This window comes from Cygnus atratus, chromosome 2 (assembly GCF_013377495.2).
Source record: "Cygnus atratus isolate AKBS03 ecotype Queensland, Australia chromosome 2, CAtr_DNAZoo_HiC_assembly, whole genome shotgun sequence".
Taxonomy (NCBI): domain Eukaryota; kingdom Metazoa; phylum Chordata; class Aves; order Anseriformes; family Anatidae; genus Cygnus; species Cygnus atratus.
Window position 1 is genome coordinate 111518490 of NC_066363.1, and position 22796 is coordinate 111541285.

The window sequence follows — 22796 nt, forward strand, 5'->3', positions numbered from 1 at the left end:
GACTCTGCAGGCTTATATCTGAAATTGGAAAAATGTGGGAGACATTGTCATGATCTTTATTGGTGTTTCCAAATACAGTCAGGCTTTCTGCAACACAGGAAAGAAAGTTAATTCAATTCTGAAGGACTTTACTACTTTTTACCTAAATGGGAGTGACTCTGACTTAATTGCTGGTGATCATATATTCTAAATGCACTGCTGAAATTTCATCTCCATCTTAAGAAGTGTAAATTGCACCAGGCTTATTGAGGTGATACAGGACAGAGGTAGAATTTTGGAACAAAATAGGTAAAAAGAAGCCCATCAAAATCAGATTTAGTGCACTCTAAGGCAGAAGCAAGGATTTAGATTGCCTCATCCAGACACAGCGGAGAAGGACCCTGGGACAACTAGAACCTAATTTAGAGAGTAATGAAAGGATACTCAAAAAAATATGAATAAAGGTTTTTTCTTGTTTTTATTTCCTTCTCTCCAATGCTTTAGCTAAATCACTACGCTTTAAATATATATATATTCTCTCCTGTTATCATTTTTACCATTCTCTGTAGCTCATGGAGGTTATAGTAGGGCTAAATTCCAATTAGACTTACAGAGGAAAATTACCAATGAAAAAGAACTATTGACTCAGGGACTTTGTGAGGATGACAACTGCAGGACTTTTCCCTCTCAGAAGCACAAAGGCAGGGCAGAAGCTTGGAAAGCTTGTCAAAGGGAAGAACAATTCAGTATTTAAAGGTACAGACTATATTGAATAGGACAGCAGTGCCCTGCAAAGCAGGTATAAAAACACCACCATTCTGTCTCTCTTATAGGATGTGAATATTGTAGCCACTTTGTCTTTTATCGTTTTAACAACTGCTGGGAAACCACAGAAAAGTCTTGGAAATTTTAGGCCCTTTGATTTATTTAAATTACAATTCTTGTTCCCCATCGGTAACTTACTTTACTGTCCTTGAGTTAGTTAATTACAAACCGGTTTCCTCAATTTCTTTTCAGAAGAAAGATAATAGTAGCATGATAGTGTGCTCTCAGGAATTAAGACAAATATAACAAGAAAGGTGTCTAGAGTGTTGGTGAACCGAGAACCATACTAGCTCGGATTAGCCATTACAAGTCATTCACGTAGCTCTGTTCACTCTGTTTCCTCACTCCCCGACCATATTTAGTAGGCTGAATCAGCAGTACCACATCCTCCATGTAAATCAAACTAAGAGTGACCCATCACAAGACCTCATCTGCCCTTACGTGCAGGCAGGGAAACTTACAGCCTTGCTGATTTCTGATCGAGTTCTTCAGAAAGAATGCAGTTCTGATGCAGTGCATAACAATATGGGCACTATAAAACTGCTGCTGCTAAGCTGTTGGAGGCAAACTGCAGGTGTCATGCTGCTTCATTATTGGTGTTTAAATGTGTTATTTTCCTGCTTGAGCAGCTGAAGTGCAGATTTGCTCTGCCAAGTTTTTTCCACAGATTTATAGCCATGTTTCTGGAGACTTGGTTTAGCTATTCATGTCTTGTGTTTCAAAATTAATAACTAGCTGTGGGAGAGTTGTAAAAGCATTTGTTACAGAAAACAGATTATCAGTGCCAGCCCTGAGCAGAGCCTGGAGATAAAGGGTGCTAGAAAGAAGACCTCAAAGAATTCTAGCTCCTTATATATGGGGCCAAAAAGCTGTAGAGAGCACACAGCCCTGCTACACTATTATCCAACCACAGGGGCTACGAAACAGAGTTTAGCTTTGGAAAAGGAGTAGTTGTTTCACAAAGGACTTGGCTCTTCGCTGCTCCTTAGAAATGGTACTCAGAGGTAGGAGTTTGCCTTCTCTGTCCCTAGTTCTCAGGGAATCCATGATTCATTGCCTCTTGATCAAATTGGTTACATATGGCTAAGGAAAATTGTAATATAAACCACTTCACCATGAACTCCTGCCCCCAGAAACCTGCATGGGTGATTAAAAAAAAATAAAAATAAAAAATTATTGCTATAAGGTTATCTGGAATGCAGTGTCCTGAACACAACTGAAACAGAATAAAGGCGGTGCTACTGCAAGCTGCAACTTCCTTTTTGCGAGGCTGTTTGAATTTGTGGAGTCCAAATTTCACATGTAAAGCAGTGAGTACGTTGGAGAACATGTAGTTCCGTCTGCACGGACTTCCTAAAAGTCCCTGAAGATTCATAGACTGCAGATCATGATGTTTTGGAGATGTGCACTGTAACAGAAGGCACATTCTCTTTAAACATCCACCTGAGTATCAAGCTTTGCTCGGTCAGACAGAGGGACTGGGAATCAGCAAAAGCATCTGATCCATACCTGACAGATTTCAGAAGGCTCCCAGCATCAGACAACCCTTGCTTTTCAGAGCGTTGTTTCAAGATGTTTTTGGTACAGAATATTTCCCTAGGTGGTGGTAGCTATTCCTGTAGGACATATACTATGGAAATATTGCTCCTTGATTCACAGGAAGACGGATGTTTTTTTCTAGACAGGGAAGAGGGGCTGGTTCTAAAAGTAGACTGCGGTCCCATTCTTTTATATATTAGTGAGGGAAAAAAAAAAAAAGTGATCCTTAAATTTTCACCAGAGCAGCTGTAGCACTGCCCCAGCTGGCAGGAAACAAGACCAGGTTGTAATAGCCTTTGTCTATACCCAAATTTAAGCACAACAAATAAAACCTCTTCCTGCAAAGGCGTGTGTGTGTGTGTGTGTGTGTGTGTGAAAACATTGTGGGTGTATTTTCAGTCTACAATACTTGGCTGTTTGGAGTCAGAATGGGTACATTTATGCAATTGTACTTTCTCATATATCCAGTATTTGGAACAAGAAGCAAGACCAGGCTGTATCTGAACAGGACTTGGAAAATACTGTCTGTTTCACAGACAAATTCACCTTACAGCTAATAGAGGTGTTGAGGGGTAGGAAGTAACCACAGGCTTTTAGACCCGGCTGGGCTCGCACTGGGAAAGTCACAAAGTCCCTGTTCTAGAAATAAGCTGCTCCAGTCTCTGCAGGAGTGAGCTCTGCCACCAGCTAAGACCAACATCGAAAAAATAATTTTAATTTTTATTTATTTTTTTTTTTCTGCAAAGGAAAAGGCACATCAGCAGAGAAAGGAAAGAAACAGCGGGCTTTGTGAACAGCCCAGTCGCTTGGCTGCCGGGAGGGAAGGCAGCGGGCAAACACCCGCGCTGCACACACCGGTGTGGTGAGTTGAAATGACGTAAGACCCCACGCAGACTGAGGAGAAAAGAAACAAAAAATTAAAAAATAAAAATGAAAATAATAACAGTTAGAGCTTGAAGTACTAACTCCCATCTCGCCCCGCGCATGCGTGGCCCCCTCAGCGCCTGCGCCGCTGCTGAGGGACGGCGGGCGGGCGGCTGTGGGGACGGGGCTGCGGCGCCTCCGTTGTACCCCTGAGGGGCAGGGGGGAGCTGCTTCCTCCTCCTCCTCCTCCTCCTCCTCCTCCTCATCGCCATGGCCGGCTCGGAGCAGCCCCCGCCGCCGCGGCGGGAGGACGGGGACGCGCCGCTGCCCGTGGAGGACGCGGAGCTGGCGCTGGCCGGCATCAACCTGCTGCTGAACAACGGCTTCCGCGAGTCCGACCGCCTCTTCAAGAAGCACCGGTAGGGGCGGCGGGCACCTGCCGCCGGCTGCCATCTTCTGTCCGCCCGGCGGGGCAGGGGCGGGCGGGAGGGGCGCAGACGGGGGTTTGGGCTGCCGTGCCAGGTCGTGGTGTTATTGTATTCAGGCTGCGGGGTGCCTTCGTAATCCCTCCTAGCATGGAGCAGTCGCCCTGTAGGAGCGGCGTTGGCGCTGCCCCATCAGTCGGTCCTAAAAACGCTGCCTCGGTTTGTGCCCGAGAAGGGCTAATGCCTTCCTTGGGCTGCGGTCGTTGCGCATCTGGTCTAAATAATTCATGTGCACCATGCTGCTCTTGTCTGGGTGATTAATAAAACCTGACTTAAAAGAGCACCTCGTAGGTGGTGCCGCACTTTAGTACTAAAATGTTATTCGCTAAAGGCAAAGCTTGCTGCCAGAGGATGTTTGGAGATGGGGGGCGAGGCTTACGAATTAAGAAAACGTCCCTTAATAATAGTGGAATAGTAACATCCCCGCGTAGCTGCCGCAGTTGATGCCCTACGTTTCATCCTGTCCCTGGTACGCACCGCTGCGTTACGTACCGCTGCGTGGAGCCAGCTGGAGCGTGGCAGGTGGCAAGCAAGGTCCCAGGTTTACATTCCTCGTGTCCCTGACACACGGCACGTGTTCGTGTGAAGTTATACACCGTGTGAGTTATTTATTTCTCGGGTCTGTTGGTATCTTCGGTCGTTCTTAGGTATTCAAGAAGTAACCCCCCCCCTTTTTTTTATGGTGCCAGTTAAGGCACACTTGGTGGGGTTTCTTCCTCTCCCATTTTGTGATTGAGCCGTGGCTGTCTCACCGACGTGAGTCTGGAATTAGCCTAGGACTTCTAAATATGCGATGCTCTTATATTGCATGGTAATGCCAGGGAGTAAAATTGTTCAGATTCCTGTTTTCAAAGTGCAGTTTAGTTCTCCCTGCAGAGGAGGAATGAATATCCTCTGCAAATTGTTCCTTTGCTTGCCTATAAGGTTTGCTACTATAGATTTTACTTCAGTGCAGAAACTTATTTTTTTTTTCAGGTCCAGACTTCTCTTTGTTTGATTTTTATCCAGAGGTGCCTTTAGGTTCAGTGTACTGTTTGATCTTGGCCTTTAAATGCTACCCACGAAGAGTAAATAGGAATTCTTTCATAAGATTAAATGGTTTTATGATTCATAAATTAATAATCACTGCCTTGGTTCTTAAATGACTGTGAAAATCTCTAGCCCTGCCTGCCTTATCCTAAAATTTGTAGTAGGGATCCACTTACTGAGAACTAGCAGGTCTATTGTGTGCTACAACTTCATGGACAGGTAGGAAAGAAAATGCAGCAAAGTGAGCTTAATTTCCTGTAAATTCAGATTTTGGTGACGTGGGGAAGTTCACTTTTGTCAACAGCTTTCAGTCCAATACTTGATTTTGGATGCATGTTTAAGTCCTTGTAGGACTTAAGTAATACTGTTGCATGTTTATTTGCATATGCTGTTAAGTGAGTATGGTTTTGTTGGTGTGTGCTTGAAATTATGAAATAGAACCCATCGTAAATGGGACTAGCAGGCTGAATGAGCAGCTTTTGGGAGCTCTCCGTAGTTTAGTATGAATGACTGTCATTTGCAGCATTAGAGCTCAAAGCTGTGTGAGGGAATGCAGCTTTTTGAGCTTAACTCCACGTGTGTGTTGTCTGTTTTGCCAGTGACCTTTGTTATTGAAAGTGTTAATTACAGACTACTGTCTTTGCAGATAGTTTAGCTCCATTTCAGAAGGTTAACAGTTATCAAATGACTCTTAGACATGAAGGGATGAGTGGAAAAAAAATCTTTCAGAAACTCTTCAAGAACCTACAAGGTTATTTATTTGGAAACTCAATTACACAGCAAAACTTCAGTTCCATTAGCCACATCATTTGAACAGTTAAAATCGTTCCCTAGAAACTACTATTTTTTGCTTCTGCTTTTTATTACTTATTTCCCTATTACTTTCGTTACTCCTTCACTTGCCACCTGAATGATCATGTGAAAAATCAATTCAAATCGATTCTGCCATGGGACAGTGGACAGACAACCTTGAAGAGCCTGAGGAGAGCTGTTCCAGAGTGGGCTAAATCTGGTTTCTTTGCTCCTCTACATTTTCAGATCTTCCAAAAAGCTGTCCAAGCCCCAAATCTGAAAACTTGTCGTAATGCAGGCCTTGAGACAACAAAGGTTGAAATTGCAGCTGTTTTTTTTGTTTGTTTTACTGCAACGGTAAAGTCGTGCCTTTGAAGACTGGTGGTACTGTGAATTGCTTGTTTACAGAATCATTGTTTCTGTGTCATGCAGAGGCATAGTTAAGAAAATATTTTGGTTTTTGGTGTTTACAGCTGATATGTATCGATTTAGAAACTAAAGAAGATGAACTTGTCTCTTGTGTCAGATGCAACATGCAGCTGGAGCTGCATTGATGGCCACTGCAAAGCGGTTAATCTTTTCTCAGGAGTAGCTTGTGACTTGTTTTTTTTTTTTGTTGAATTATACCTGACAGAAAGTAACAGGGTTTGAAAAATCACCTGCAAGTACCATCAGCATCTGCACAAGGTTTTTTGTGAGTTGCTTTCAGGAAATCAAGATTCCCCACCTGCTAGTAGCGAGAACCATCTGAACGTCAGTCAAAAGTAAACAAATATTTTCATAAACCCGCAACGGACAGCACCGCTGCCTTCAGTGCTCGCAGCTTTGTCAGGTCACCACAGTGCCAACTCATAGCTGAAGCCATCAGGTATTAATCTTTCTATTCAATTTCTATTCAATTTGGACAGTACTGATGGCATCCGAGTTCTGATCAGGTTAAACTTGAGCCTGTGAAAGTTGCAAGAGACGTGGAGGTTGACCAAGGATGAAGCCGCTGGGGATGGAGCCCACAGTCAGCCCGTGGGATCGTGTTTTGGTGGGCCACGCTGGCAAGAAAGCTGGCAGGGAGTTTTCTTTCTGCCTTCTGGCTTTGTGGATTCCTCAACGCTTAAGAAAGGAAGAAACTGTCAAAAAGCATTTATTTTTGCTGATTCTTCGCTTTTTAAGTGCATTTGCAATTCAAAAATGGTTTAAAAACTTCCTTCAGTGAAGAAGAGAGAGGATTGTGTCAAATATAATCAGAAGCTTTTTAGCTGGATGTTGACTCACAGCGTAAAGCATAAGATTAGCGATATTATAAATCCAGCAGCCTTCTGTCTCCAAGTGCAGAACCTTTTGTCTTCTTGCATGAGCGACTCTTACTTCCGAGAAGGCTTAAGAAAACTTTCAACCTGTGTGTAAATAGAAAGGGAAATGGTGTGAGATGGATAAGTGTATGATAAGGTCTTCTCAGAAGAACTAAATAAGGACAGTGTAAAGGAAACACGAGTCTAAGATGAAATGCTTTCAGGTTTAAAGAATGGGATTGGTGTAGGAAAATACACTTTATGACCTGTTGTGGTAAAGGAGAACACAAAGAAAAATGGAAGGAATGAAATGGAAAGTGAGAGAAATACTTAGTCCATGTATTTTGAAAACCTGATTTTTTTTAAGATGATGTTTTATGGTCTGCTTATTGACAGACGCACAAACTTCAGCAATGACCAGAACTTCCATTGTGATAGGTGCTTGAAACTAATATTACCAAGGTAAAACATGTGGCTCAAAATAGTTTTGATCCAAATACAAGAAGAGACAAGAGATAAAAACAGATAATGGAAATACAAGGTGCCGTTAAGCCAGCACTGATCAGCAGGTAGGTTATGGAGTAGCTGTTGTAGAAACGTGTTTGTGGAGCCCAGCAAAGGAACCTGAAGGGCAAAAGTGGAATGAGCCTGTGGAGGTTTCAGCAGCTTCTCTAAAGATAAGGGCGGGCGCTGAGGTCGGTCAGTTGGGGAAGGATGATGGCATCTTGACTGACAACACAAAAACAAGTCACGAGTGCCCTGATAGCAACCCCGGGAGCTGTCGTTTGTGAGGGTGACAGGGGCAGGGCTCTGTGGGGAAGCCATTTTCAGCAACACCTATATGTGTAGTAAATGTGTACCTTAACGAGGTAAGGTGTCATTTCTTGGGGTCAGACAGAGCGCGTTGTAGTAAACAAGGGGCACAAAACTAGGACTGGTTTTCTCATTTTGTGGTTAGGTTAGAAAAACCTTCGTGTTCTGCATTTTAAACCTGCAGACGTGGATGCGTAGAGATGACCACATTGAATGTGACAGTTCTGTGGCCTTCAGAATGGCAACGGGTGTTGTTGCCAAAACAAGTGGTAAAAAGGATGGAGGGAGGGAAAGACACCCATTTGCCTTACAGAGCAAAAGCTGGTGGCTTGGAGTTCATGGGAAGATGACAGGAAGCTAAGCGAAAATCCGAGTGCACAACTCAGGCGTTAGAAGGCAGATCTGGCGGAGACTGCAGAAGAGGTGTAGTAGGTGGATCTTATTTTAAAACCCAAGACAGTAACTTTGCAAAAGATGGGCAGCACAAGGAATTTTTGCTCGTGCTAGTATAACCACTCTTTGGTCTGCTGTCCTGATAAATTATTTCAGGCTATTGTGATGGGTCGGATCAGAGACGCTAAGAAGTGATGTGATTGATGTCACTTAAGCTGCTGTAGTTTGTCCTGGAAAGGAATTCGGGTCAAGTTGGTTGAATCTACCTAGTGGAAAAAGATTTTGAAGTCTATAATTCTTACAGATTAAGCACGTGTAGTTGGACAGTTGGTACAAACAAGTTGATAAAACTAGCTTGTCTCTCAGCTCTGTAACTACTTTTCAAAGCAAACGTGGAATTTTAAAATTCTTCTCGTAATTCCCAGTGATTTAATGTTCGTGTACATCCAGGCTTAACAGCCTGAGTTAGAGCAAAACAGCAACCCAGTAATTTACAGAATGACAAAAGAAATTAGGTGGAAAAAAATGGATAGGACAGGGCCACAGGTTTATTCTTTTTGTATTCCTGAATTTCTCTTTTGGTTGGATATTTCTAGTGAAAGTAGAAATATATCTTTACAGCTCATTTTAAATTTGGAAAAAAAAAAAAGGTTATCCTAATAATGAAATGCAAGCTAAACCTAAATCTGACGTTTGCAGTTCTCAACGTATCTTAATGCTGTAATTCTTTCATGCCCCTTATGTTGCATTAGCTATTTCACATGCCAGTGTTGGCTGAAATGTTTTCTTGTATAAAGATCTATCCTCTGTAGTCTCACAAATTATTTTTAGAATCTCTTCTAAAATAATCTTTGGTATAATGACCAGGAGATTTGTATGTTTTTGCAGTGAATTCCTTACCTTTTTGCGTATGCTGTGCTTCTGCTTGTTTTAAAATATTCATTAGCTGCTTCTATATTTATCTATGAACTTGCATGATTCTTAATTTTTCATTACGCTTTACTCTCCCACTTTGGAAGAAAACGATTTGTTTTGTTCCATCTTAAGCATCCCCATCTGAATAATAACTGGATTTCTTAACGGATCGTGGCTGAAGTAGCAGTGCCTAGAAAAGCCAGGGGTTATGCTGGTGGGTGAATTATATTACTTAAATATAAACCTGAGATAGACTATAGTAGCTTTGGAAGCTGATATATTCTGAAGCGAAATATTATCATGGAAATAGATGTAAAAAAAAAGAAAATACAGGGAAATAATTGATTTTTCTTTTGACGTGCTTCAATTCTGATTTTTTTTTTATACAGCCCTCTTTTATCATTTATCTCAGTCTTATTAAACAGAGGCTTAACACTTCTGAATGTTATCATCGTGCGTGAAAAAAGGGGCATGGCAATCACCTTTCTTCTGAAAGTGAATTGTCATCTTGGGTGATCTTAAAGATAGGCCATGAAATGAGGTGACTGACCTGAGATTTGTTGGGAGAAGCAATGTCTCATATAACAACACTTTATATAGCTGGAAAAAAGATCTACTTCAGCAAACTTATGTTTTGCTATCCATACCAACTTGATTTTGTATCTAGCAGCTTTTATTGTGGTATCTTGTAAAAACAGTGTTAATAGCACACAGTTTTTAATTATAAAAGCATCTTCTGAGCCCTAGTCTGATGGGTGAAGTTCAAACATTATTTTACAAAATGCATCTGGAGAGAGTAAGGGTGATAAAATATTCAGAGATATTTCTGGATTTCTGTAGTAAGTCACATTTTGCTTCTAATTTTTATTTCAACGTAAAAAAAAAAAAAAGTTATAGTATCTGTTGAATTATCTGCTCAAAAAGTACATCCAGGCTATGGCCCCTTCTCTCTTCACTTGCCACTCCTTTCTGTGTAGAAAATTCAGTAATTTTCTAAGTATGGTAACACATGGAGGAGGGAAAAAGGGATGGTGTTGTAGTATTGATGTTGATACCTCTTTATTCTAAAGGAAAAACTGTAATTGTTAGTATTCACAGGAAGCAAAGGTAGGAATTTTGCCATAATACCAATGCTTACAACCAAAACAGTGATAAACAGCAATAAAAGAACATACTTTTCATTTGATCAGCATCTGCTGAAGTATCACAACGTACCAAACACCCAGCATCAGTATATTATCTTAATTATTTCTTTGCATGACTGTACTTTTTTATCCCTACTACTGAATGCACTTGTGGGATTTAAGGAAACAATAACTCCTCAGTGCTGAAACAGTGTTTTCTCTTTATCTGGTATTATTAGCTTTATATTCACCTCATAAATTACACAGACTTGATCTTCCCAGCACTTACGCCTTGAAAAGAGATGGTGGGTATATCTAGCTTACTTCAGCCCTTTAAAAATGCTTGGGTACTTCAGCTCTTCGGAAGCTGGAGAAAAGTGATCGGTTACTTTCAATATTTAGGGTATTTAATATTATGTCTTGGTTTGGAGGTGTTTTTTTTTTTTTTTTTTTTTTAGTAGCATCTATCTTAACCCTAAAGTGTGATGAAGGTGAATTTTTCTTGAATTAGTAGTTAGTAAATTAAAGTCGGTTTTGCTCGTTGCGATTTATTTGGTTAATTCACAGGGCAGCTACACGTTTTGTCATCAGAAGAACAGCCATGGAACAGCCATGACATGTTTAAGTTACATGATGTCATTTAAATGTTCAGGGAAAATAATGATCATGTCCAATTCAGTGACAGACATCATTAACATTTTATGATGCTCAAATGTCAGTGAAGTGAGTGCTTAGCTACAAAGGCCAATGTTGCCTTTGCAAATGCCTTGTTGAAACAAATGGTCACGAAGTATTTAACCAGGTGCCAAAGCAAAGCTAGGTGGTGGATATAAGCACAACTGGTTTCAGAAGCAAAGTGTTTGCCCTGCACAGGTGGCTCCTGAGCAAACACTTGTATGCTGGCACAGGTTAAGAACAAAAGTATTGTGGCAGTGGGGGATTTCATATTTTAAGGTCTTAGTGGTTTGGAGTTGCTCCTGCTGCTGCTTATCGCATTTATGCGGAAGTTATTGAGAACAGTACTTCGGCAAAGTGGTGGTACAAGCCTTGAGCTTAAATGCTGTTCCAAATTGGGATGAATTGAAGTATTTGTTAACCTCAGTTGGGACCCCCAAAATTTGTACTGTGGCATGTAAGATGCTTTGAAATAGTTTGAGAAGGTCATTGAAAGGTGCTTTGAGGTAGATGGAGAATCACAGAGTAGCTGGGGTTGGCAGGGACCTCTGGAGGTCATCTCGTCCAACCCCCCTGCTCAGGCAGGGCCACTGGTTGCCCAGGACCATGTCCAGATGAATTTTGAAGATTTCCAGGGAGGAGACTCCACAGCCTCCCAGGAGAACCTGTGCCAGTGCTTGGTTGCCCACACAGTGAAGTGCTTCCTGATGTTCAGAGGGAGCCTCCTGGGTTCCAGTTTTTGTGACCATTGCCTCATGTCCTGGCACTGGGCACCGCTCAGTCCTCTTCTCTCCCTCCCTTTAGGTATTTATACACACTGATAAGATCCCCTGAGCCTCTCTTCTCCAGGCTGAATGGTCCCAGCACTCTCAAAGGAGAGATGCTCCAGTCCTTTGATCATCTTAGTGACCCTTTGCTGGACTCTCTCCAGTATGTCCAGGTCTCTCTTGTAACAAGGAGCCCAGCACTGGACCCAGCACTCCAGGGGTGGCCTCACCAGTGCCGAGCAGAGGGGAAGGATCACCACCTCCCTCCACCTGCTGGCAATGCTCTGCCTAATGCAGCCCAGGTTACCACTGGCCTTCTTTGCTGTAAGGGCACGCTGCTGGCTCATGTTGGACTTGGTGTCCACCAGGACCCCCAGGTCCTGTTCTTCAGAGCTGCTTCCCAGCTGGGTGCCCTCAGCATGTCCCGGTGCCTGGGGCTGTTGCTGCCCAGCTGCAGGACTCTGCGCTTCCCCTTGTTGAACTGCAGGAGTACGATGCAAAGGTCATTTTGGGGACTGTCCTGTGTTACGTGCATGGATTTGTGAGAGAGAATGTAGTTCGGTGGTTTCAGTATGGGACTCGATGCCAGTTTTTTCTTTGTCTTTGAGCTAATTAAAAGTCTTGAGACTTTTCTTCACTTGATGGAGGTTATTGCTGCAAAGTGGGGAAGACAACTTGAGTAGTGCGATGTCCCAGCTTGTGTTTGTATCCAGTTCTGTAACCCAGTCAGTGTCAGTATGGCTGATGTTTTGCTGTTAGTGTTATCTCAAGTGCTTCCTCTTTTAAATCTTAACAACTTTGGGGTTTTGGCAAAAGATGTAAAATCGTGTCTGATGCTGAAAGCCACTGCAGCATGCATTGATAAAGATTTTGAGCTGAGGGTCATTTTCTTGGAAGCGTGCGTTTCTCAGAAACTTATTTGCATCATTAGTCATGTGTTAGTGGTTGCTGTGGCTGTAGGGTGCCATTACAAACTCGTTCCTAACCCTCCAGGAGAGATAATCCTAAGCTGTTGAAGAATTTCTCATTCAACAAAATACTTGTGAAGATTGAGCGCTAAGCACAGTTGTTGAAAACGGCCTTAAGATGCTGAATTAACATTCCCAAATGATTTTGCATGAAGCTGCGACTACGGTTTCTACCCAGTGGCTGGGCAGGAATATGGCAGAAGCATTGGGGAAGAATTGTAAACGAAGTGAGCTGTGAGCATCAAAGTGCCAGGGGCAAAGCAGTTCTGAAAAAAAAATATGTTGAAAAGACAAATATTTATTTGGAGAAAAACTTCTCAGTTTTACTTAAGGATACTTGAAAATTTATCTCTTCGAAGTATTTTTTATTAATTGCTACAAACGTGTCAGTATCTTTTGTAATCTTGGAAAAGCAGTTGACTCAACTGTAACTAGCCATCAGACCACTGTAATGTTAAAACACACCAAAAATAAATTATAAAGGCTTTCAAAATGTGTATTTAAATATTGATGCCCTCACGTATACATATGCACTCGAAAGAACAGGTTCTTAAGTCCTGAAGGGAAATGATTTTTTTCGAAAAGTTTGATCGGCATGCCTGAAGTAGTGTATATATCGAGCTGCTGAATAAGAGATCACGCTGTTTCATTCTCCAGTATCTTACTGCTTGTTCTGTTTTAATGGCTTTGCCCCTAAATATGGCCCTTGTTCACACTGCTCTGTTTGACGGTATTGCTCCCATGGATAGGGAATCACTTTACGTCTAAAACTGTTTTATTTCAAGCTTTTAAAGCTTCAGTAACTATTTCTGCAACAGAAGGATCTGTGTTTATAAATATTCATAGAAAATGAATAATGGTCTAGAATTTTAAATATTTTCACAGGCAACAATTTTACTATTTGGTCTATAATTCCACAGTGTTTAATTTTCATTTATGCTTTGCTGGAAAGATTCGTATATGCCTTGCCAAGTCCTAAGGAATGTGTGGAGGCTACTTTCTTCTGAGAGCCAAACGTGTGTTGCTGAGCATATCTGATCGGCTTCTGCGTGCTTTAGAAGAAGAAAAAAAAAAAAAGTAAACAAACCCTCAAAACCTTGGTCTTGCTGTACAAAGTTTTTTTAAGAGTGTAAAACCAATTTTACAGGTAGTTTTTCTCCAGGTGTTCAGCTGCTTGGATTTGAATTACTCCATTTGAATGACCTCCCTAGAGCCATGCCTAATAGCAAAGGCAAATTTTCAGAGTGGTGCAAGCTTAATATTTGAGCAGTGCATTCCAAGGATTTTAATGAAAAGTGCAAACCTAATTAACTATTTATGTCACGCGTTTTTCTTTTATTTTCCCCTCTTTTTGGAAGGCTGTTGTGGTTGACTGCTTTTAATTCACTCTGATAAACAATCTGGAAAAAATCCTGTTCTGAATGGTTTTCAGTATGAAATATTCATTGCCTACAGATGCTGAAAAAGGACTCTGACATCTCCTTTTAATAATAATAATAATAATAAATATATAGATGTATATGTAGACATATATACACAAACCAGGCTTGCCTTCCTGCTTGCCTCCCCAGAACTGCTTTCTCTCCATATGTGCAGGTCTAAGGAAGCTCAAAAATGAAACAATTGGTTTATTTTTGAGTTTTCATGGAAGCATGACGTAAGTGTGGCTTTGTACATCAGGACATAGGCGTACAAATGTCTTGTGATGATCCTTTCGGCAGCTCTAGGTGCATGGTGTTGAAGATGCAGGAGCTGTGCCCTGGAAACGTGTCCTGGAGGATCGGTGCTCTACAGCAGAGGGTTGGGGCTGAGCACCGCGGTCTGTGTGAGCTGCAGAGTGGGTTAGGAGACGGGCAGGTAGCCTCCACAGCAAGCCTTCGTGCCCAAAGCGCCCGAGGCAGCCTTGTGCAGCTCGTTTCTGCCGCTCTTGGTGACACAGCTGGTGGTAGAGAGCCGAGGCATTTACAGGCAGCCCTTCTGGTTGGCCTGGCAGCAAGGAGCAAAACACCTGAGCTGGTTTTCTTTTGAAAAAGTAATTAAAAGATGTGGCAAAAGTTATGCTGATCTTAAATGGATAGGCATATCCAGAAATGAGCAGTTAGATAAAAAGGGAAGGGTTTTTCAGTTCTATCATTACTCATCTTCTCAGTTTTTCTCTTTTATTCTTGCTTGTCTGCATTTTCAGACACGGGTGGCAAATCAAAAAAGTGAGACTAAAAGTTTATTAAAAAAATCTTATAACGTGGCTTTACAATTGGGAGATTTGTGTTGTAATAATCTACTACGCTTTCCATGTTTTTCATGTCTGCCCTATTTTTAAAACTGCCTTAATCTGAACCTTGCAGAATTAAGTTAGTAACCTATTACTGTAGTACATACTTGTGCGGTGTCCCTGTTGAATAAACTTACCTCTTCTTAAATACTGGAATAGAAGGTGGTGTTTGTAAACTTTTTGTTTCTACAGTATTGTGCGTGTTTTATCCTTAGCTATCCTATCGGTCTCTATCCTATCTGTTCTCTAGCCTATTGTAGTGATACATATATGGGCACATAAACTGACAGTCCGCTGCTGAACATTATGTATCAGTGCGGAAATCATTAAATTATTTTTATTTTTTTGAGTGCCTTCTGTCTGACAGGGGCTCCTGGTCTGTGTGACTGCAGTAGTCACAGAGCTTGAAACCTGCCCTGTGACTTACCAGGATTTGGGCTGTCTACGTTTTTTGATCTAGCAGTTCCTTCACCTCTCCTGATGGGAGGGTTATTCCAAAACAGTCAATCGTCTTAAAACTATTGTACATAGTATAGTAAGATATGTATTCTGGACTTGAAAGAGATCAACTCAAAACCCATATGCCTTGTAGGAACTTCCTATTTCTAAAACCTTTTGCTATGTGGCCTGTGATTATTATTTATTTTTTTAAATCAGGATACAATTCATGGGAAGAGGGGAGAAGTGGGAATCTCTTAATAGAATCAGTTAACATTCATCTGCTAGGTCAAAATCATAGTGATGGACCATAAAGAAGAGAAAGATCAGTGGGTTTTTAAATTTAGAATCATAGAATCACTTAGGTTGGAAAAGACCTTCAAAATCATCAAATCCAAGCAAATTTCTATAGCTTTTATTTTTTTTTTGACCTGCACTAAATGTATTTTGATGGCAGTAGATGCTTTAAAAAATTCAACAGCTTAGTGCTTGAAAAAGTTGTTATTTTTAAGGATACATTCAAATCCTAGTAACAATAATGTATCCATATATACACATATATATATATACATATATATATATATATATATATAAATTTAGTTTGCATTTACATTTCCATTGTATTTTGCTGAATGATACAGTTGTTGTTTGTAACTTGATACAAACCTTCCTCTGGCCCCCAAATTTACTTATAGATGTATAATTTAAAATTAGAAAGAGCAATATTGATCTTTACCTTAAGAAAATGCAAATGTAGTTAATGATGCTTTGTTTTCTTTACAGAAACCATAGCCCATTAATGAGTTTTGGAGCCAGTTTTGTCAGTTTTTTGGTGAGTAGAGCAGAACAAAGCACACATCTCTTGTGGTTAATGTTTGTATGTGAATGCATGAGTTCATAATGGTTGATACTCTAATCCATTTCTTTTTATGAGACTTAATTTTTTTCCAAGTTATAGATTAAGTGTAGGTAGAAAGCAAGTCATTATGTTATATAAAACTTGTTTACTCATGTGGTTTAAATAGAAAGAAAAGGTTCTGTGATTCAGCTTCTCAAACGTGAAATATTTATGTGCTCCATTAAAAGAACCATAATAAAACCCTCTCTTTAATGAGCAGTAGAGGTAGTATTAAAATAACAATCATAAGTATCCTTTCCCTGATAGCTTTTACTACTGAAAATTTCTTCATCCATATTGCAGGGTAAAAGTTGGTTGAATCCATTCACGTAGCTTCCTTTTTGAATATATGAGAACTGAGAATATTGACTAACGGAGTTATGAGAACTGAGAATATTGACTAACGGAGTCATAGACTCATAGAATAAGAGTCATAAAATTAAAATCTGATGAAAACTTTTCTTTTTTAAATTTATTAAAATGAGAATATCTTTTAAAAACTGAGCAGGTACATTTGAAAACATTTGGATTTTGTTTTTTTGGCTGTCCTTATTCTGACATTACTGCTTAATGTTAGGTTGCACCAGAAATTGTCTGTGGTAGTACTTTTTTTAAAGACAGAATTTATTATAGTATTCCAGAAATACATATGTTGTAAATGAAGCTAATTTGAATTCTCTCTAGTGTCTGTAGACTTTGCAGTATGGAATAAAATACGTTGTGCCATATGATTTGGTTTTGAGCGAATGGAAAGGAGAGGAGAAAGGGAAGAGGGAGAACCTCTCAGGCTTGCTTATCTGAACTGATGCGTTGAACCAGGGTAACATTGCAGTGCAGCATTAGTGGATCTTGAAAATATCTTGCTTAGCTACTGTTCTAAACATAGCTGCAGCACTCTGTCATTCAGGGCTTCTGTTTAATAAAGTGTTAAGAAAAGAAGTTACTTATCCTAAAATTCTTTCTGAATTGGTTCAGTGATAGTTGGTCTGGTGCATGTTTTCTTTTGTATGAAGGAAGAAAAAAACACCGACCTTGTGTAGGAATTGTGGTTATTTCTTACAATGCAATAACTGTTACTTATTACTGACTTTGGAGGCCTATTACTTATGTGGATGAGCTATATAAAAGTATCTGCACAGATGTAAATCATGCCGTACAATAATTGAAATTTTTTTTTATAAATTCTTCTTCCACATAACGTAGTGTGATAACATATTCAGTTTGACGGCATATGAAGTTTTATTAAGACAAGGGAATGGGACTAAGTTAATGCGTTCTGAGCCATGAAATTTTGGTAAGGCACGCTCAAATCTATAGTTTGTTTCTGTGTAGAAGTATATATACTGATACATGTGTGTATTAATATGTTTTAAAGAAAGAAAATTTTATTGTTAAGTTTTCATGAAAACTTTTCATCCTGTAGCTTGTGTAGAAATAAAAATACTTGATTTTTATTACTCAAATCTGTGTTCTCTTTTTGAAGAACGCCATGATGACATTTGAAGAAGAGAAAATGCAGCTCGCATGTGATGACTTAAAGGCTACAGAAAAACTTTGTGAGAGTGAAGAAGCTGGAGTCATTGAAACAATCAAGAATAAAATTAAAAAGAATGTAAGAACATTATTTGTAAAACATGGAATCATGTATTGGATAAGTATTTCTGGAAGCTTCCTTTCTGTGCTACTTGTATTTTGGCTAGATGTTTCTTGATATGCGAAGGACAGTAGAGTTTAAACAATTAAATTTGTCACTTTGAGACTACTATTTTTGATCATCTTAAAAATCTTTGTTAAAAATTCCGTGCTCTGTGTTTGTGTATTCCAAACAGGTTGATGGACGAAAATCTACTCTATCCATGATAGATCGACTGCAAAGACAAATAATTGTAGCAGACTGTCAAGTCTACCTGGCTGTGCTCTCATTTGTAAAACAAGAATTATCAGGTGTGCTGTAGCTTCAATGTTTAGATGTGTGTTTTTTTGCATGATACCTTTGTAGTAAAGGTTGATCTTGAAGTGGCAGGAGTGGCAAGTGGTTGGATGTTGTATGTTCCTGTAGAAGCTTAAGAAGAGTTGGTGCAAAGATGGTTAGCATCTGAGTGCTTCCCATGGCCTGCAAGATAAAAGGGGCTATAAAGACCTGAAGCCCAGGCCACCTGGGAAAATCTTGGTGTCCCATCTGCGTTACATTTCTGACAACGTGGATGACAAAATGCCAATGAAAGTAATTTTAAATGAAGTGTGTTGAAGATGGAACTGCTGAATCAGTTCTTATTCTCTGGTCACTGAAGTGTGTCCTTGCATGCCAAAGAGGTTAATTCCCGTCTTGTTGACTAAAAACCTCCTTGCCTCATCTGCAAAGCTACTTCTAAGGTTCTCTTACATTTTTGGACCTTGGAAGAGGTGGCAGCCACAACTATCAGTGAAAACCCTGCTGACCAGCTGAAACAAATCAGGGAAATAACATTATTTAAAATAATTATTTAAAATACCAATATTTTAATTATTTAAAATATCAGTCAAGGACATACTGCTTTCTGTGATGTGCAGATTTGGTTTCTTCCAAGCCAGGGCATCAAGAATGTGTTTGGTGCTAGCTAGAAGTAGTTCAGGGCGTATTTTTGACTGCTGTATCAACGTGTAGTGCTGCAGAAAGATTTTCCTACTAGTTTTGATGCTGTTCTGGGTTCTTGCCTTTTTTTTTTTTGTTCTCCCCCTCCTCCTCCTCACAGTTATTCATTATATATTCTGCAGCTTTGTAACTGGGTTGGGTACTATAACTGGGTGGTGTCTGTTCCCTTTCTTTTCTGCTGCTCAGAGAACTGAAGTGGGTAGCAGAGTACTGCAGACCGTGCAATGTATTTGGGTTATTCTACTGAGTAAAAAATGAACCTGAAATCTGTGGTTAAAATCCAAGTGGCTAAACGCCATCTCAGTGACTGTTAGTTACTGCCATTGTGACACCATTTAGCTAAACTGTTCTGTTATTTTAGGATTCTGGGTGTATTATCTTTCTGATTATGCATAAACATCTTTTTTTTTTTTTATGATGATGATGTTTCTGTACAGAAATAGCAACCACATTATTGAAACTAGTTCATTTCAAACAAATGGAGAGGCAGATCAACGGTTGAGTGAAAAATTTCTGGTGTTTTTCATCCTGGAACAGTTTGACAAGAAGCATATGATGACATGCAAGCTGCTTTCTCATATGCCTAACACATTTCAGATTTTCCTCTCCACCCTCATGGATGTAACAGAAATAGTTCAACAAAAAGTTAGTAATACAGCAACTTACATTAGCTTCCAATAGCAATATTGAACTACCTTTTCTCGATATTTACCTCTGTTGTCATGGACCTGACAACTACTTTCAGAAGTTCTTGCTGCGAAATCTCAGCTCAGTGACTGGGCTTGATCTGTTTATTTTTTTATGTTCAAAAATCGTAATTTCAACGTTGTGGATTATTCTGCCTTAGCATAGAAGATCTGTAAAGGTTCTGGTCCTAGTATACTGTTAATGGCAGTACGCTGGTGAAAGTAAAGCCTCAAACTATACCTTTCTCCACATCAAGTCATTTTTACTTGACTCATGGGCCAGAATGCAGTAGTTTTTCAAAGCTGTTAGCAGAAACATGATGTGTAGGATAACTAAAATTTTTCCTTATTATTTGTCTGCTGCATTGCTATACAGAGTTGTAGGAGTATTCATCTTGTTGTGAAGTACATACTTTTTGGCTGCACAGAACATCTTAAAAGCTGACCTAATTGCTGAAAGTTGGAGTAATATTAGCCTCATGATGCAGCTGAATCATGGCAGGGGGTTGCATTTTTTCTTACAACACTTTAAATATGGAACTCAAGAGACAGGATTAATTTTGTAAATACTTTCTGTTCTTATTGATAGAACCCTTCTGTCAAAACTTAGATAATAAATTTTGCAGTCTTCCTTTCTGTGATTAAGACTGTCAAACTAACTTCATCCCTTCTTTGTGTAACAATAATCCAAGAAGGAGTAATGTAGGCAATGACCATGCTTTTTCTGGATTATTTTTTTTGTAATTGGAAGGAGTGTCTATAAGCATTTGAGATCGTTGGTCTAGTATTGATAGCACTTTCCTGTTACTTGATATATTTCATTTATGATCAAATTCTGGCACTGGTTATAATGCTGATCTCTGCAAATTTGATGATATCTATTTATAACACTGCTGCTATATCCATACTTTCATTTTCTCTCACTTTCAGTCCTCTAAATCCTTTATCAGTGCAGTTCCTAAGTCTCAGGGCTTTAGGACAGGCAAAATGCTGCTGTCTACTTGTACAGTTAATGTGTACACGTATACTTTGTGTTTATTTTCTGTTTAAAACTTTTGCCATTGTCCAGGGATGTGGTATAACCAAGATGGGTGCTGTGCCAATAGGCAAATCAGACATTGTTATATTCTGGAGTCATGCCCTCCTGTAAAGAGAGAAAGACTTCTCATATTCTAAACTAAGAATATTCAAGACCAGATCTTAGGGAAATTTAGGTACCCGGCTTTCATTTGAAATTGAAGAAGTTAGACAACTGAAAAAAATTTGAAAAAATTTAAGCATTCTTTTATATTTTTCTATGATTTTTTTTAAATCGATACTGTATTTCCCAGTTTAGGGCAGTGGGAGGGAATGATTATGTTGAAAATCTTATTGTCTGACCCAAAGGAAGATTGCGTGTGTTTTTATTTTACTTTTTAATTTAATTTTATTTTAAAGTATTTCTCCATCAATTTTATTTTAATATGATTTGGGCTTAAGAGGCAAAATCTCTTTCAAGCTTTTCGTTGTTTGCCAGGCAGTAATTTCATCTCTATTCTGTAGTGGGGCAGAATTCAGCATTAAGTTGTTTTGTTTTCTGTATTTCTTGGCAATTGTATTGATAGATGGCTACAGGAAAGTACCTTTGTGTTGCATGCTGTTTTAAAGTCTCTGTTTGAAAAGCACTCAAATTTGTAGTACTCAATATGAAATATCTCATCTGTATAACAGAAGTAGCCCTTTTTGCAAAATTATTTATATACAATAAGCTAATTTAATGCAAATAGAGAAAGCATACTAGGATATGTGAAACAATATTTACTACTTGCCGTGTTCCAATTCTGAAATATGTTTCTTAAAATATTTTTTCCTTGATCTTTAGCATACATAAAAGGTGGGTGGATCCTCCGAAAAGCCTGGAAAATTTACAATAAGTGCTATACGGACATTAATACACTTCAGGAAATATATCAGAAGAAAACAACTCAGGAATCCTTGACTTCTGATGCTGCAAATGATAATCATATTGCTGCAGAAGGTGTAACGGAGGATTCGCTAAACAGACTGAAAGGTGCTGTTAGCTTTGGATATGGACTTTTTCATCTTTGCATATCCATGGTGCCCCCAAACCTGCTCAAAATCATCAACCTGCTGGGTTTTCCTGGAGACCGCCTACAGGGGCTTTCTTCACTGATGTATGCAAGTGAAAGTAAGGACATGAAGGCCCCTTTAGCTACGTGAGTAGCTATATTGAAATGCTTTGGTAGATAACTTAGTACTGAAAGTAAGTAAATGGGGGAAAAAAATCAAAACCAAAACCGTCATGTTGCTTTAAAGAAAACAACAGCAGGTAAAATAAGCTAGTAGTTTGTCGTTTAACATGTCATGGTTTAGTAAATTCATCACTTGCTAGTGATCTCTCTGCCATTAGTTATTTATGTGTGTTTGGGATTTGTCAGTATTGTATTCTTCAGCACCTGCTATTCTAATGTCTAGTAAATTACATGCCAGTAGTGTGAGTAAATGCAAGCGTGCCCTGAAGACTCAGTAGGTTTTACCTGTGAGCTATATTCTCTTTGATGGAGAGTATGCTATTTTATATGAGAGTGATCAATGTCAGTTATTCATCCTTATTGATTTCAATTATTTATCCTTATTATGAGCCAACGATCTCTTCTGTTATGTTTTTTAATTTTAGCAAATTGGGGGTGTTCCCTTACTGTCTTTCTGATCTGCTTGGAGGAGTGTTTGTGTGTATATATTTTTTATTTTTTTCCCAAGCCTTCGTACTGTATTCAGGTCTTTTTATTGGGTGAAAGGTTAGCCAGATTTTATAAAGCCATTTATGAGGGCAGTTTGTTATTATATTCTCTCCAAATTAATACTTTTATTGCTGAACCTATTTTAAGTACTGTCAAATGTCACTTCTGAAACATTGACAGCAGAGTTAGTCTTTTGTGCTTGAGGAGAACAGTTTTATTTCTGGTTGCTTAAGAAACCTTAAGATTAAATGTTCCTGTTGATTTCTTTTGCCTCTTTTCTGGGAAAGAGACTGGCATTCCCTTCCCCAGAATGACAGTAGAGGTAGGGTGGGTGCTATGATCTTGCAGAGCTTTGTGCTCTGCCCTTGTTTCCAGGCATGATGTAGGTCATGCAGAAATCTGCTCTTCCAAACACCAGATATGTTTCTGTTTGCATTGATTTCAGATATGTATGTGGGGGTGGTTTTTTTTGTTTGTTTCTTTTCCTTATGAACAATTAATTCATAATGTTTTCCTGGGAAGGGTTCTGTTTTAAAATCTGTAGACTTGTGAAGACTCAATTGGTATGGTGCTTTGATACTGTGAGCTTGATGGTTACTCTGCCTTTGGGTGATGCTTGGGTAACGTATGTTCAGGTGCAGTTTAGGAACACAGTGGTGTATGGTAATAGTAGTA

The 22796-nt window shown here is 39.4% G+C and overlaps 1 protein-coding gene across 1 annotated transcript in view; it reads left to right on the forward strand.

The window, feature by feature from the left end:
• Positions 1-3345: 3345 nt before the first annotated feature.
• The window catches only part of TTC39C (tetratricopeptide repeat domain 39C), a 39865-nt gene continuing 20414 nt past the window's right edge, over positions 3346-22796 (forward strand). Inside the window, exons 1-5 of the mRNA XM_035564061.1 lie at positions 3346-3626; positions 15948-15996; positions 17546-17674; positions 17892-18006; positions 21242-21596. Coding sequence (XP_035419954.1) covers positions 3478-3626; positions 15948-15996; positions 17546-17674; positions 17892-18006; positions 21242-21596 — 797 coding nt within the window. The 5' untranslated portion in view covers positions 3346-3477. The remainder of the gene's footprint in view (positions 3627-15947; positions 15997-17545; positions 17675-17891; positions 18007-21241; positions 21597-22796) is intronic.